The sequence below is a fragment of the Podarcis bocagei genome, assembly GCF_964188305.1.
Source record: "Podarcis bocagei genome assembly, chromosome: 4".
Taxonomy (NCBI): domain Eukaryota; kingdom Metazoa; phylum Chordata; class Lepidosauria; order Squamata; family Lacertidae; genus Podarcis; species Podarcis bocagei.
The window spans coordinates 47691071-47706052 of NC_138128.1; the positions used below are offsets into that span (position 1 = coordinate 47691071).

The 14982-nt window shown below is 39.9% G+C and overlaps 2 protein-coding genes across 5 annotated transcripts in view; one reads left to right on the plus strand and one right to left on the minus strand.

The window, feature by feature from the left end:
- SLK (STE20 like kinase) overlaps window positions 1–6696 on the plus strand; it is a 45164-nt gene extending 38468 nt beyond the window's left edge. For all 4 annotated transcript variants that reach the window (XM_081191143.1, XM_081191141.1, XM_081191140.1 and 1 more), the window contains 6 exons: window positions 443–572; window positions 1022–1146; window positions 2627–2815; window positions 3246–3371; window positions 4562–4675; window positions 4838–6696. In XM_081191143.1, coding sequence (XP_081047269.1) covers window positions 443–572; window positions 1022–1146; window positions 2627–2815; window positions 3246–3371; window positions 4562–4675; window positions 4838–4984 — 831 coding nt within the window. In that variant the 3' untranslated portion in view covers window positions 4985–6696. The remainder of the gene's footprint in view (window positions 1–442; window positions 573–1021; window positions 1147–2626; window positions 2816–3245; window positions 3372–4561; window positions 4676–4837) is intronic.
- Window positions 6697–10961: 4265 nt separating this feature from the next.
- The window catches only part of COL17A1 (collagen type XVII alpha 1 chain), a 75061-nt gene continuing 71040 nt past the window's right edge, over window positions 10962–14982 (minus strand). The window contains 2 exon segments of the mRNA XM_081191997.1: window positions 10962–12899; window positions 13528–13599. Coding sequence (XP_081048123.1) covers window positions 12850–12899; window positions 13528–13599 — 122 coding nt within the window. The 3' untranslated portion in view covers window positions 10962–12849.

Consider the following 14982-nt stretch of genomic DNA (forward strand, 5'->3'; position numbering starts at 1 on the left):
ATATATAATTGACCAAATTATATGTTTGCTGAAAAAGCAGTAATTGGTGGAGGGAAAAGAAAGAGAGAGAACTCATAGGGCCCATTAGTTTCCCAGTATAGGTTTGCTACTGTTGAGAAATGCATGTTTCCCCTCACACTTTATAGTGCTGAGCACTTCAAATGCTGTGGTAAGTACAGCAAGCTCACTTGCTGTGTAAATGTTTTAATTGACCCTTAGAAAATAATGTTGTGATTTGAATATGGGTTACCCAGGTTCAGATCCCTGTTTGAAGTTTGGCTTGTGGCAAAGTGTGTGCATCTTTCGCTCTCCGCATATTGCGCCTTACCTGCTAGTTGTGAGCTAAAAGGCTGCTCCGAGATCCTTTAGAAGAAGGCTGTATACAAATTAAGACATCTGAGACTTGTGCATAATGTACTCAATTTGGCTTAATTTCCGATAGGAACAAGAGTTTGTACAGAAGCAGCAGCAAGAACTGGATGCATCGCTAAAGAAAATCATTCAGCAGCAAAAAACTGAGCTAGCTACCATTGAGCGGGACTGTCTGAACAATAAGCAACAACTCATGAGAGGTATTTCTCCCTTTCCCCCTAGTGTTGGATTACTGTTCATCAACTTAAAGAAGCATTAAGGGCTCTGGGCGCCTAGTACAGCTCACATGCAAGCCCCATGAAACTTGTGGAATGAGTCATGTCCTAAATTTATGTCCTTCTAGTGAAGGCATGAAAATGCACTGAAGACGTTAGCTGTACATAAGAGTTTTTATTAGGCAAGCAGAAAATGGTGTACAGAATCCATTTTAAAATGGCTTGTCTGTTTCTGAAACAAGCCTACTTGTGTCTACAATTTTGGTGAATTGTTCTTGGATAACTGGGTGGGGAATAATTTCTTCAATGCATTTCTCCATTAAATATTTCATTGGGGTTATTCTGTTATTGATTGCTTCGTGAAATACATTGTATAAGGAATGTTTTGGGGGTGACTCCTCTGTAATTTTGACAGAATTTTTATTCCCTTCTAGCCCGTGAAGCTGCAATATGGGAACTAGAAGAACGACACTTGCAGGAAAAACACCAACTGCTAAAACAGCAACTGAAAGATCAGTACTTCATGCAAAGACATCAGCTGCTTAAACGGCATGAAAAAGTTAGTGCGATCCTAGTTCGTCCTCTTTGCTGGCTCCAAATCCTGGTTCAAATACATCCCTTCCCACTACCTATATTTATTTATTTCTTGCCTTTTTTCTTTAGTATTTAATACTTTTATATTTTGTGTAAGTTATTTGATGCACTGATATTTAGTCCCAATGTTCATAAGGTCAAAACAGCGCCTTAAATTCAGGGAGGGAGGGAGGGAGGGAGGGAGGGACACACAAACACTTTAGACCACCAATTCCCAACCTGTTGGTCACGACTCACAAGTGGGTCCCAGTACCTGAGCAGGTGAGGTGTGGCCCATATAAATAAAACCAAAATAAGTATTGCTTTTGCTCTGAACTGGTATGATGAATACCTCTTGCAGGTTTTTGTTTGCATATTATAATGCTGTGTTGGCACTTGTAACCAAATGTCAGAATGCTGCCCCCACCCTAGCATGGAGGCAGGTTTGCCCCCTGCATTTCCTGAGAAGGCATGGGTGGTTTCTTCTGTGGAGGGGGTTAGGAAAGGGACATGTGCCTTTCTACCCCTGTAGTGCAAGGGCAGGTGTCAAGCTTTATAGGCTTGGCACCACCCTCAGTCCATCCTTCCTTGCTTAGTCAAGCTAATAAATAATATCATTATCTTATTTATCAATAATGATCTGAGACCATGTCTAACAACCATCAAAACCTGCATCAACCTACTTGTTGACAAAATACAAGCTCAGCTACCCCATTGATACTCGCCAAAATGGACTTTTTCATGAATAAAACTATTTAAAATATCCATAATTTGTTATATTAACACAGCGGTTTTTGAATAAAAGTTACAGCTTTTGAAGCAATATATTGCAGTCAGATAGCTGGTCTTACATTCCTATAAATAAAATAATGAATAGCATTATATTTCTTTAAATATTTACACAAATTTCATATCAATAGGGGTGTTAAGGAACGTTTTCCTTGGATGCCTCAAGTAATGGTTATAAAATAGACAAAATTGCAATTAAACAGATGGATGTTGAAGGCCTAAGTTGCGAAATCCATGTGACAATAAAAAGATGGGTTACTATACCAAGCAAATTTGGACTTGTGGGTCATTATACCCAAAGGGTAGAGAATCACTGGTTTAGACAATAAATAAATGAAAACTATGAGTGATGGTAGTAGGTAAAAGGAGAGCTGCAAATTTTGAAATAATATGATTTAATGATCTTTTCAGTTGGCTGAAATTTGTATGTTGTTATTACTGCTGGCTGACTAACCAGTTAATTTTTTTAAAAAAAGATTTATCTTCAGTTTTTCTGATACAGAAAATTTAATTATGATGTGTTTTATTTGCACAGGGTAAAATGTGTATTAAATACTTTAAATGTACTGTTGAAATGGCGACGAGACCGCATTGGCCTATTTATTCTGAACGTTTGTAAGTGATGCCAATAAAGGTTTGATGATATATAAAATGTATTTCCCCTCATTTTTTTAAAGGAAACAGAACAGATGCAAAGATATAACCAGCGGCTTATTGAGGAATTAAAAAACAAGCATACCCAGGAAAGAGCTCGGTTGCCCAAAATCCAGCGTAGTGAAGCAAAAACTAGGATGGCAATGTTTAAAAAGAGCCTAAGAATAAACTCCTCAAGCACTCCGGAACAGGATCGTGAAAAGATTAAGCAGGTAAAGCAGTGATTTTAGACAAAGGGGGAAATCTGCATGCACACATTATGCAGTTCTATGAAACTCTCAAGTCAAAAATCTGATGAGTCCAAGTCTCTGGAAGTGATGTCTTCAGCTATGTGTGTGTGCTTGAAGCTGATTTACTATTAGCCTATTGAATCTAGTGGGCCAGTTAGAATTGGTTTAAGAACCAAGTCATATTGTTGCTCATGTGTTTTGTGGATCAGCTCCTTCAGGTAAGATCCACATTTATCCAGTATGTACTAAGAATGAACCAAGAAGGTTTTTGCAAGCCCATGTTTTTTCAAATCTGTCTAATATTAGTTATTTCAATATACTGTTTTTGAATGTTACACTGTCATTTAATTATATGCTCGAGTCTATAAACATTTCAAAAATTCTAATTTAAGTCCTCCTGTTTCTCTGAAAGTTTGCTATTCAGGAAGAAAAAAGGCAAAAAAATGAGAGACTGGCTCAACATCAGAAACATGAAAATCAAATGCGAGACCTCCAGCTGCAGTGCGAAGCCAACATTAGAGAATTACATCAGCTGCAGGTTAAACAATGTTAATCCCAAATGTGCCCCTTTATGTAATTTATACATGGGATAGGTCTGTTTTGAGTGTGATGGCACTTCATGTGCTGCAGTTACATGTGACACTTTGTAGTTGTGGTACCACACACAGTATTTCTGTTCTTTGTTTTTTTTACAAATGAATCTGCACCAGTTTTTCTTTCCAAGGCCCTCCTCTAAGTCTCCACACCTTCTGAAGTCAGGTGGGTGATATCCAGAAAGAGGGCCCTTCTCTGTGGTAGTGACCTGCATGTGGAATGCCCTTCTCTGTGAGATTTATGTGCCAATGAGTTTGGTATCTTTTTGGTGTTTAGGTGAAAACATCTCTTATTAATCCAGATCTTCCAGCATGTCTCTTAGCTGGGTTTAGCTGCGGATTTGTAGCAGCGTTACAGTTTTGTTACTGCTATGATCTCTTCCAACTTTTTCAACTGCATGAAGTATATTTGTGTATTAACATTTCCCTGTGCTACAAGTAGCTGTGGAAATTTTGGCAAACGGAAGACCGGGGAATATTTATACACAAAATGGACTGTGTATAGGGATCTTGTGTGTAGAGAGAAGCAGTGCTTTTTTCTGGGGGGATGCAGGGGTATACATACCCCTAAACATTTTGTGAATCTATGTTTGGCCTCATTGAGGGGCAGTATTTCAACATGAGTAGGAAAATGAGAGTACCCCTAAATATATATTTTTAGGGAAAAAAGCACTGGGGAGAAGACAACATGAGGTTTCTGGATGGGCTGATCTCATAAAAGCTGTTACCTCTTTATTGAAATAGAATAATTTCTGTGTGTGAGAACCAAAAAAAAGTAGATTCTGATAGATTGCATAACTTTTTGCAACTTAAAAAAAATAATCGTGGGAAAACCCGTCAGTCTGCACTATAAATCTTGTGATTCTAGCTCTGAGATATGTTCATAGTTTTAGCTTCAGATAAAGTTTTAAAAAACCATAATACATATTCTTCATGCCCTATTTGAGGAATTCAAGTAACAGTTTCTGTTGAAAAGCTAAAATCTTGATAGAGAACATTGCTATGTAGGAATTATCTTGGCTACTGTACAGATTAAGCTAATTAAAGAATTAGGTCAGCATATGCTTCTATACAAGTAGCCAAATGTCTAATCTGATTTAGTTTTACTAAAGGATTATCTGTATCCCATTTTCAGAATGAGAAATGCCACCTGCTGGTTGAACACGAGACTCAGAAATTAAAAGAGCTGGATGAGGAACATAGCCAAGAACTTAAAGAATGGCGAGAGAAACTGAGACCAAGGAAAAAGGTAATGCAGATTGACTTTGAATCTCCAATAGAATATTATATTCTATATTAATACTATATGGGGCAGCTGGTTTTGTAGCTTGTCTCTGATAAATCAGATCAAAAACTAACACCAAGCTCATCATGTTTATTTTGTTTAAATGTTGTTGTTGTTTGTCATTAGACATTAGAAGAGGAATTTGCTCGTAAGCTTCAAGAACAGGAGATTTTCTTTAAAATGTCTGGAGAATCTGAATGCCTTAATCCATCAACGCAAAGCCGGATTTCTAAATTCTACGCAGTCCCTAGCCTGCACTCCACTGGATCATAAATTTGGAGCCTCTGTGAGGTGGCTTTGGGTGCGTCTTTCAGCTTCTCCTCTTCAGCTTCTGTCACAATGAAATCTACACTCTGCATCCAAGAACCTCAGTGGAACTCCATCCACCTTCAGTGGAGACAATCAGTGATATCAGATATAGAAGCACAAATGTTGGTCTTGAAATCCAATATGATATATTTCATGTATTTCAAGGATAGCCATTTGAAAACTGGACTGAAAAAAATGTATCCAACTGTGTTGGCACTGGAAAGCAAGCCTAAACTATTAAAGATAATCTGCAATGCCCCAGGAATAATTGGAGAGGATTCTTAGGCAGATATACTACTACTCATTTAACCAAATATTTGTTGTGTTATGCCCATTACCTCGTGAGGAAATGGGTCACTAGCCTCATTCAGTGCCTGAAACCTGTAAACATGCTAGGGTTGTTTTTTTTTTTTGTAAGAGGATCATGTTTCTTTATCACTAAAGAAGCCCTCGTTACTGATATTACTGTAACAGAAATGCTTGCCGCTGCCACAATTTTTGTCAAATCCTTGCACTAAAATATGTAAAAGTTTAAAAAAGAGTACTTTAAAATATACACCTTATTCCTCTACAGACTGAAATAAAACAATATCATTTATTTCTCAAGAAAAAGTGTGCAAAAATTGCACCCCCATTCTCACCCCCACAACTAGGGAAATGTGAACTGAATGGATTCTCTCCTTGCTCAAAGTAGCAGTTTTGAAACTCCAGAGCAGAAAATGGCTGTGACTGTCCCCGTTCGTACAAATCAATGCTGATGTCTGGATTGCAAGGCATGTTTTCTTTCAAAATGTATGTTGATCTATAGAAGGATTGAAGTTACATGTATAGACAAACGTTTAATCTGCTTCATTGTTTTACCATGAAGTAACTAAAGTTAAATGGTTTTATTTCTAAAATTCATAGTTGTATTATAACTTATTTGCTGTGGGGGTGGGATAGAAATATTTATCATGTTGTTGGCAGGAGATGTGCCTGCATTAAACAGCAGCTGCTGTCTTTTCAGGCTTCAGATCTGAGTCATATCAAAAACAGTATTGTAGACTGTCCTTTTGATATGCCAAAGTTAGATTTGTAATATAAATGTTGGTTGCTTCCTGTTTTTTCGCAGCCTAATCTTTTAGTAGGTAGCTTTGAATAATCAATTGTAAGTTTTCGCATTTGCAGTCTTTTCATTAAATGTGAATACTGTCCAATTTCTTACAAATTTTATATTATGTCAGCAGCATTCCTGCATGTGAAGGAAGCAGATTATAAAAATATATAGTACTCTAATCAAGTGTGCTCAATACTTTGGCTACTGAATCCGGATACTGAGGTTGATCTTATCAGATCAGATTGTTTAATTGTGACAGTATAGTAAACATACTTTGAAGATGCATGTTTCAGTTAAATTTTGTTTTCCTTTAATCATAATCTACCTAACAAATATTTCATAGCTAGCCTTAATACTTCACATTTTATTTTATAAATATGTATTGTGTACCAGGTTGTACATTCGCATATACATCAACTAGAATGTGGCATTTTGCTCTTTGCAAAGTTCTGAAATCGGTTTATTCTGAATTGTTTTGGTGGGAAAGTTTTCAAAAGCCTTTACTTTTTTTAAAAGTCACCTTTACGAAATAACTAGTATTGATTATAACATTAAATACTGTTTCTATCTGTTTAAAAAACTCTTTAAAAATCTCAAGTTTGTGGATTCCTTTGGGGAGTTGTGTGTGTTGTGTGCTAGTCTGAAAGGATTCTGTGGTGTTGCTGTTTCTTGGTGCACCAGAACCAAAATGAGCACCAGAACTTAGCCCTACTCGGTTTCTTCCTATATTGATGATTGCCTGGTGGCGTTCTTCCATCATTATTGCCCTGTGTTGCATATAAAGTGTTCATTTCTTTGCATGTTTCACATGCTACAAAATCAGACCTTTATTATCCCAACATGGTTCCCGCTGTCATGACACAGGATGTTAGGGTCAGGTGCCAAACCATGTGCATGTGTTTTTCCTCTTGTACTTGCATACTCTGATTCTCTTTTTATTTTCCAATTCATGGTAACCCTAGGTTTCCATGACATCAAAATCAGTGGTGCTATGGTTACTATATACCGGAAATTGATCTAGAAGCAACTTGATTTGTATATACAGTACATTTGTTGCATTTTATCTAATTTGGTTATCCCTGGAAACCAGGGATAACCAGGTCCTGCAGGAGGAAATTAGAACATAAAAGGGACCCTACAAACAAAGGGCACGTTCTTGAGAGTCAAACCATGCTGTGTGTATGTGATGTCTGAACCTAGCCACAAATAAACAGGGTAAAGGCTGGCAGTCAGATAATGCATTAATTAGAGGGGCCCCATGAGAGGGGTCTGCCCTTTGTGCCACCAAGTTCCCCACCATTATAAATGCAGGTTTAATTGTACAAAAATGTTGCATTTTTGTTTTGTGTTTGGCTCCTCCTCCTGGCTGAAACTTTGAGCACCTGCACCTGATTGGTTTCCCTATAGAGGTACACAGTGGAGTTTATTGAAAATGATATCAATATATGGCTTTGATTTGATGGCGTGAGAAATGGTTTCCTTCACAGATAATGTGATGAAGGAAAATACACTGCCATTAATATTGAAGCTCAGTTTTGTTGCTCTACTACAAGGGCACCAAAAAGCCCTCATAATTCTGAGCTAAGCTGATTATGTCAAAGAAGAAAACTTTTTACTGAATCACTGTCTTTATTTTAGCTTGTCAGTTGCTAGAATCATACCACCTAAGGTCAGTTTGCAATTCCTGTCACCTATGGATGGAAGAGGTCTCCAAGCAGATTATGTTGCTGCAACTTGAAGACAGGAAATGCCCAAAACTTCTACAGAAGATTTTTCAGCTCTCTTTCTGTTGAGGCTCAGTCCATTTCCTGTCTCAACTCGGAGAAACATTCTGTTTGGAATCTTTAAGGCTTTTCCCTTATAGCCAGCCTGTTGTTTTTTCTCCTTCTTATATTGAGTCTTTTGTTCTTATTTGTTTTCTACAGCTGCTCTTCCTCTCTTTTTCTCTTACTGTGTAAAAAAGGAAAAAAAATTCCTTCACCTTTCCTCACTTGTTTCCTGCCTTTTTTTTCTTTCTCTCCCTTTCTAAACTCCATCCTGAGCTGTGAGGCTAGGATTTTCCACTTTCTCATTATGGGGAAGACAGACAAATCCCTACAGTTCAGGGCTACTTCTTTGAAGGGGGGGGGGAGCCAAGTTTTGGGGTTGGGGCCACACTCAGCAGTAGCTGCAGCAAGCATCCAGGGGGCCGCTCTTTCTGAAGATCCCAGGGAGGGCCCTTGCAAGTGCAGCCTCTTCCTTTGAGTCCTGTGCAAGGGACACCCAGTGTTAATTTTCTAGAAAAAGAGGTGCTGGACTCACCATGAACACCTCCCCTTGTTCTCTTATAATGGCAATGGTGCCCACCTGAGAGGGGCGGAAACTGAGTTCTGGCAAGTTGCTGCTGGAGGAAAAACGGGGGGGGGGGTATCATCCTCTGCTGCTTCATTGAGTCCTAAACCAACCAGCTCTGAGACTACAACGCTTGGAGGCAGCAAGGAACGAAGCAACAGGCAAGCATAATGGCAGCCGTTCCTGAGGAGATACAATCCATACCTGGTGAACGACAGGCACTTGCCTCACTGAGCCTTCAGGCTCAGCATGGGAAAGTAATACATACTCAGTTGTGTTAGTCCTTGTGGATTTTGTTGGTTTCCAGAATGGTTTTTCTCCCACTTTTTCTGGTTGTTTCCTATTTTGTACACATTTTATCACATTTTGTGCTGTTGAGTTTTGTTTTCGCCTAAGCTGTTCCAAGAAATAGGACTGAGCCTCAACAGGAAGAGAGCAGAAAACTTATATAGGCATTTTCTGCCTCCAAGCTGCAGGGCAGGCAACGCAATCCGCTTGGAGCTCTCTTTACATCCTCAGTGAAATACCATTTATGGTAAGAACAACTTTTCCTTTATCCTACTTTCATTTAAATCAGTGGAACATAGGAATACTGTTAGATCTTAAGATTCTAAATAATCTCTTTGGAAGTTGATGCTACTGATTTCTTCTGGAGCACAAATTTTTTATTCTTGCTAAGGTGTTACTATTTGTTTTCTTTAGAAAAGCTTCTTACCAAAGCACAAGTTCTGGCCCCTTGAAAGTGCTATTTTAAGTGTTGGGAAGTGGTTTCTTTTATCTCTAGGCAGAGATACAATAAAATTTCAGAAGGAAGAATTTAAATTCAGTTAGTCCTGAACTTGAAGTATTTGCCTGTGAGCCGCCTACTCTTGGTAGCAAACTTTTTTTTTAATTGGTGAATTAGAATTATATCTGCCCCTGCCCCCACAAGCTTTGAAAGTTCATTTTCATTTGAAAGCATAGGAAGTGAAGCCCATATATTTCAAACAAAATAAACTGCAAGGAAGATATGTAGAATAAGTACTGTGGTCCATTACCCATTTTGTAGGAATCTATACTTTTCTTCCACTAGCCCTGTTCATTCTGTGTCTTGAAAGAAAAGGGCTGTTAATGCCAAAAACCACACTGGCCACTGTATTTTGTACCAGCTGCAGCAAGGGTGTAGGTAGGACACAAGCACAGGCAATTCTGACCACAGCTGCCACCACTTGGATGGCAGCTGAAGGACTAAGGTATGTTTTGCCTGATAATGAGAATGAGAGGAGAGATATTAGCCATCTTCAAATACTTAAACGCTTTTTTGCCACAGAAAACCAAAATTCAGATAAATGACTGAAATTATTTTGATGCTCTTAAGGATGCAATCCTGTGCATGTTTAAAGGTAAAGGGACCACTGACAATTAAGTCCAGTCGCGAACGACTCTGGGGTTGCGGCGCCCATCTTGCTTTACAGGCTGAGGGAGCCGGCATTTGTCCAAGTCCAAGCAGCACAGTGGTTTAAACTGCAGCACTACCCATGTCCCTTAGCTGGAGTTCTCAGCAGATATGTATAGGATTGCACTTGAAAGATAATGTTAAGAAGAAACATGGGCACCTTGTGTCAAAACAAAATGGGGGTTTGAAAGAGGGAAACACATTGTTTCCATTCATCTACCAAATGACTCACCCTTGCCTACCTGTATAATATGCAAGCGTATCAGGAAACATAGCTGTCAGAGCTGCTCGAAGATCCTAGCTCACAGAGGATCACGCTAGCCAGCGATCATTAAGTAAAAGTCTTTATTGAGTTACAGTTTCCATTTTCAAGCTGCTGCGTGCAACTCTACGTCTAGTAGCTAGATCGGCGAAGCTCCGTCTGATTCTCCGCCCCTTGTGCACCAACTTAATATCCTAGCCCTGCTCCACCTTTTCCGCCTGACTGTTCTCCTCTGGGTCCCTCTGCCCCCCGGGGTTTCTTCCTTCCGGGATTCTTCTGACGCTGACCCGGACCCTCCTGCCTCCTTGCGCCGGGCTTTAGGACCTGGCTCCCTTTCCGGGCTGCTTACTGCGCCGCCTTCCTCTGCATTTGAACTTGGCGCGCGCGCCCAACCTTCCACTTTCCGCTTAACCGTTTCTTCGCTCCCCGATGGAGGTGTGGCCACTCCTGACTCATGCCCTCCCTCCTGTGGTGAGCTGCCAGCGCTTGCCCCCTGGCTCCCTTCCTCCTCCCTGCTCCCTAGCGGTGACGCTGGTCCCGATTTCCAACTGCTCTCCTCTGAGTCCCCTCTGGCTCTATCTCCCTGGGGTGCCCCCCTAAACTCCCCCCTTGCCCTGGCCACTGGTGCTCCTTTCTGTGAATCCTCTGATTCACTGGAAAGACTCGGAGATCTCGGGTCGTCGTCATCACTCATCTTTTCTTCTGCCTCCTCCCCTTCGCTCTCTGTTTCCTCCCTTGCCCTTGCCTCTGCTCCTAAACCCCTGACAATAGCGTAATCCACACAGCTCATGGGACAGGGGAAGAAAGAAACTTAACACATTGTAAGTAACTTTATTTTTAAAAAAGTAAATGTCTCAGTAACAGATACAGCTGGTTTAAATGCACAACCAATTGCTTGATATGTTGAAAATACTATTTAATAGGATGTTTACTCCAAAGTTGCAAAACCAGACAAACAGTATGCCAGTTACAGGAGATTCATCTTACCCTGTTTGGAATCCCTTGAGCACAAGTCATCATGTCAAGGGTCACAGATCCAGACATAATTTGTGCACTTAAGGGCTTGTATGCAATTCTGAGTCCCTTAGCAAACAGCTCCCAAGCTCAGTACCATGTCACAAACTAATTTTGATTAGCTACCTAGGTATGTTGGAATTGAGGGAGAAAAAAGTTCAAAGCCCCACTGGACACATTTAGTGCCAGTCTTAGGTCACACCAGAAAGCCATGCAACTATCTACCTCTTTGTATTGTAGAAAACTGGTTTTTATTTCACAAGATGGCGAACTGCAGCTATCAATTTCTATTTATATGTTTGATAAGGTTGGAGGCAATAGGTAACCTGTCCAGGAAATGTGTATTTCCAACACTGGTGTTAATTTTTCTAATTTGATCTTCCTTGATCTCTTTGCTAAATTCTGAATCTTTTGCTATCAGTTATGGAACACTAAATTTGTATCTTGAAGCAAATGGAGGAGTTAAGCAAATGGAGGACCTATACCCAGCAATGTTTTTAACAAATTACAATTCCGTAACATCTTGAGATGTGTCGCAACATCAGGATTTACATTGATAAATTTCCTGTGGCCCAAAAACATGTCCTTCCAGACTTAGCTATCACTTTATTGCTGCCATGGTTGCATGTATAATAACAGGATAGAGGATTCACACTGTACAACATTAGTTTCTTGATATGTTGATATGATTTAGGACACATGAAAATAAACTTTATTGACTTTGCACAGACTCAGGCATGTTGCCTAAATTCCCCTTGCTGCACATCATTCTATGCTAATGGGGATTGCCGCACCTTAAAAACAACAGATGGCTTAGGAGATGCTCACTGCAAGCAGGCAGTAGAGGAAGAAATGGTCATAGATAAAACTGCTCACTTTTGAAGGTGGGCAGGCTGCTGTACTTGTATGCATAAGCTTCCCTGACTTTGTCTGTCATAATACTTCAGTGTCTGGTTTCTGCTAAAGTGAGGCTAGAGTGTAAACAAGCTCTAATCGGGAAGCTTTATATTAAAAAGGCACTTTTATAGTAATTAAAACCACAGCAGACATTTTAAAAATTGTTTCCAACAAAGTGCTTATATACTAACAGCCCCAAGGTCCTTCACATTTTTGCAATGCATTTTATAACAGATTAAGTGGATTTAACAATAATAAAATGTAGCCTATGGTTATGCATCCTGCTAGCATATAGTTGAGTATTATCGCAACTGGCATAGCCTTTACTCTTAAATCCATATTCTTGATAATTTTGGATATGCTTTCTCCTACTTCAAAGAAAGATACATAACCTCTGACTCCAATCCTTTCAACTTTGGTTGAGTTTCTGTTGAAGATTTCTCATGCTAATCTTCATCCAGAGAAACTGAAGTGTGAGTTTCCTGGGGAGTAAGTTACAACTTTTGAGGCTATGCTGTTATAAAATCCTTGGGTTTAGATGAGGGCTATACAGTACTCTGTTCCAGCCAATTCATATGGGACAACAAGCAAATGAGCCGTTAGTTCAATATGTACTACTGGAAGCCACCCATATCTTAGAAATAAGATAAAATGTTATGAAAGCCATTCCCAAAGTACCAAGTGTTAGTCGTCACTTGCTGGAAGTCACTGGAAACGGGGTTTTTGTCTCCACTGAGATAAAAAAGCAACCATAAGCAGTTGAGAAATCTTCTGCTCAAATTTGTGTTCTTAGATTAGACCCCAATGCTTCTCCTTTTCCTTCGGCCAACATACACTGCTTCACCTAAGAGAGATGGAATAAGATGAAGAAAGTGTTACTTTACAGGTACAAGTACACATTTTCCCAACTTTCATGCTACTGTTAGGAACTAAGGAGCAGCGCACTTAGGCCTCTGCCATTTGCCAGGGAACAAGAACCACTGCACTTCCAACTGTCCCTCAGGATGGGGAGGCCAAGGAAGGAGCTGCCTGAAAGACCATTTGGCTCCAACTGCCCTGGGACTGCAGAAGCAAGCAAGGATACTCTGACTGCAGCCACAGGAACAGAAGCTATCAGCTGCTATTCAAGCAAAGGAAGTTCAATCTGGCCACATCCTCAGCCTCTTCCCTCCAGTCCCCTTCCATTGTGTGTTGTGTATTTTTCATTTGTAAACTTAATTGCAGGTTCTTCTTTTCATTTACATAATCCACTTTGGGAGACACCAGTTGTCTGAGAAGCAGGATAAAATAAATAAAGTTTGCTTGAGTCATTGCCTATGTATGGGTCTCTGAAAAAAGTGGGGGAAGGTTGACTCTCACAATACAGGTGGCTACAAATGCTAAGTCTTCATGCTTGGACCCGCGCTATGCTTCCCCATCATGGTACTGGTCAAAGCCAAAATACACTCCTTTCTAATTTGAAAAACAAATACCTTTCTCGCCCTTTTCACCCCTTGGTCCTCTTGGGCCTTGGCGGCCAGGGGGGCCCATTGGTCCTATGTCACCTAGCAGAGGGAAGAGAAATGATATTTTACTCGATTGAGATTGCTACTCATTTAAAATAATTCAGCTACAACACAGGCCCACTTCTTGAAGAGTGCATCTTCCAAAGCTGACCCCATGCGTTATCCCATCATGCTGCAATCTGATAAGTATGCCATAGAGAACGATGAAGCATATTTCTCAGATCAAACACAACATGGCCAGATAATGCAAGTCTCTTGTTTGTGCAGTTGGGCTAGTCCATGAGGATAATTTATCTACAGAACATGTGCTCATTCACTCAGGGGTGCTGAACATCTATGGCACATGCTACTACTCAGAAATTAAGGTGAAATGCACACATTTTCAAATAGCATTTTACAGAGAGAATCTAACTATCCAGATACAGAAAACAATATGGTTACAGCCAGATAATCATCCATTGTGGCAACAGTTGGGCTTTGTCTGAATACTCGGTAGACCAAGCCCATAATATCCATCTTATAATGAAATGGAAGAAGTGAAACAAAGTGTTTTTTAAAAAAAGAATTCCTGTATATGTAAACTGAATCAGAAAAATGTGTGTGGTTTAAAATGGTGTTCCTCCCACATTTTCTTTCTTCAGCAAACAACCTTTATAAGTGACACATTAGTGACCATGTTGTGGAAGTGTTCAGAAAACAGCAATCTAGATCAGTGTTTTTCAACCACTAGTGTGCCGCGAGATGTTGCCTGGTGTGCCGTGGGAAAAATTGAAAAATTCGAAAGATTTTTTTAAAAAATAATGTCACATTTTCGCCCACTAGGCGGGCGCCGGACTGTGTCCACCCTATTTTCCATCCGTCCTGGGTGGGGATCAGATTGGATGGGATCGGATGAGAGCAGACAGGCGGTCCGCTCTCATCTGATTCCCCATAGAGAGCAGCGGGGCTCTGACATCTCCCTCTCCGCACACAGTGCGGAGAAGGAGCTGTCATCCGCCGGCTCAGTGGGGATCAGCGGATCGATCCCCGCTGAGCAGAGAACAGTCCGCAACGTTTTTGTTTGCCATTAAAGAAAAAAATATTAAACCATGCTTGAATGTCGGAACTGGTTACTAAAATTTTTGAATCCCACCACTGATGTTAAGTGTTTGTGTTTATTTGATTTGTGTTTATTTGATTCCTATTCAAGAGAATTACTTTATATATAGTCAATATAGGCACAGAGTTAAATTTTTTAACATTTTCTAATGGTGGTGTGCCTCGTGATTTTTTTCATGAAACAAGTGTGCCTTTGCCCAAAAAAGGTTGAAAAACACTGATCTAGATACATTAATGGGAACCTTAGTGATGTCAGCTGAATTCAATTATGTATTCAGTTTTCTATCAAAGAATTATTTGTTTTCTGCAAGTTCGGATTAAAAA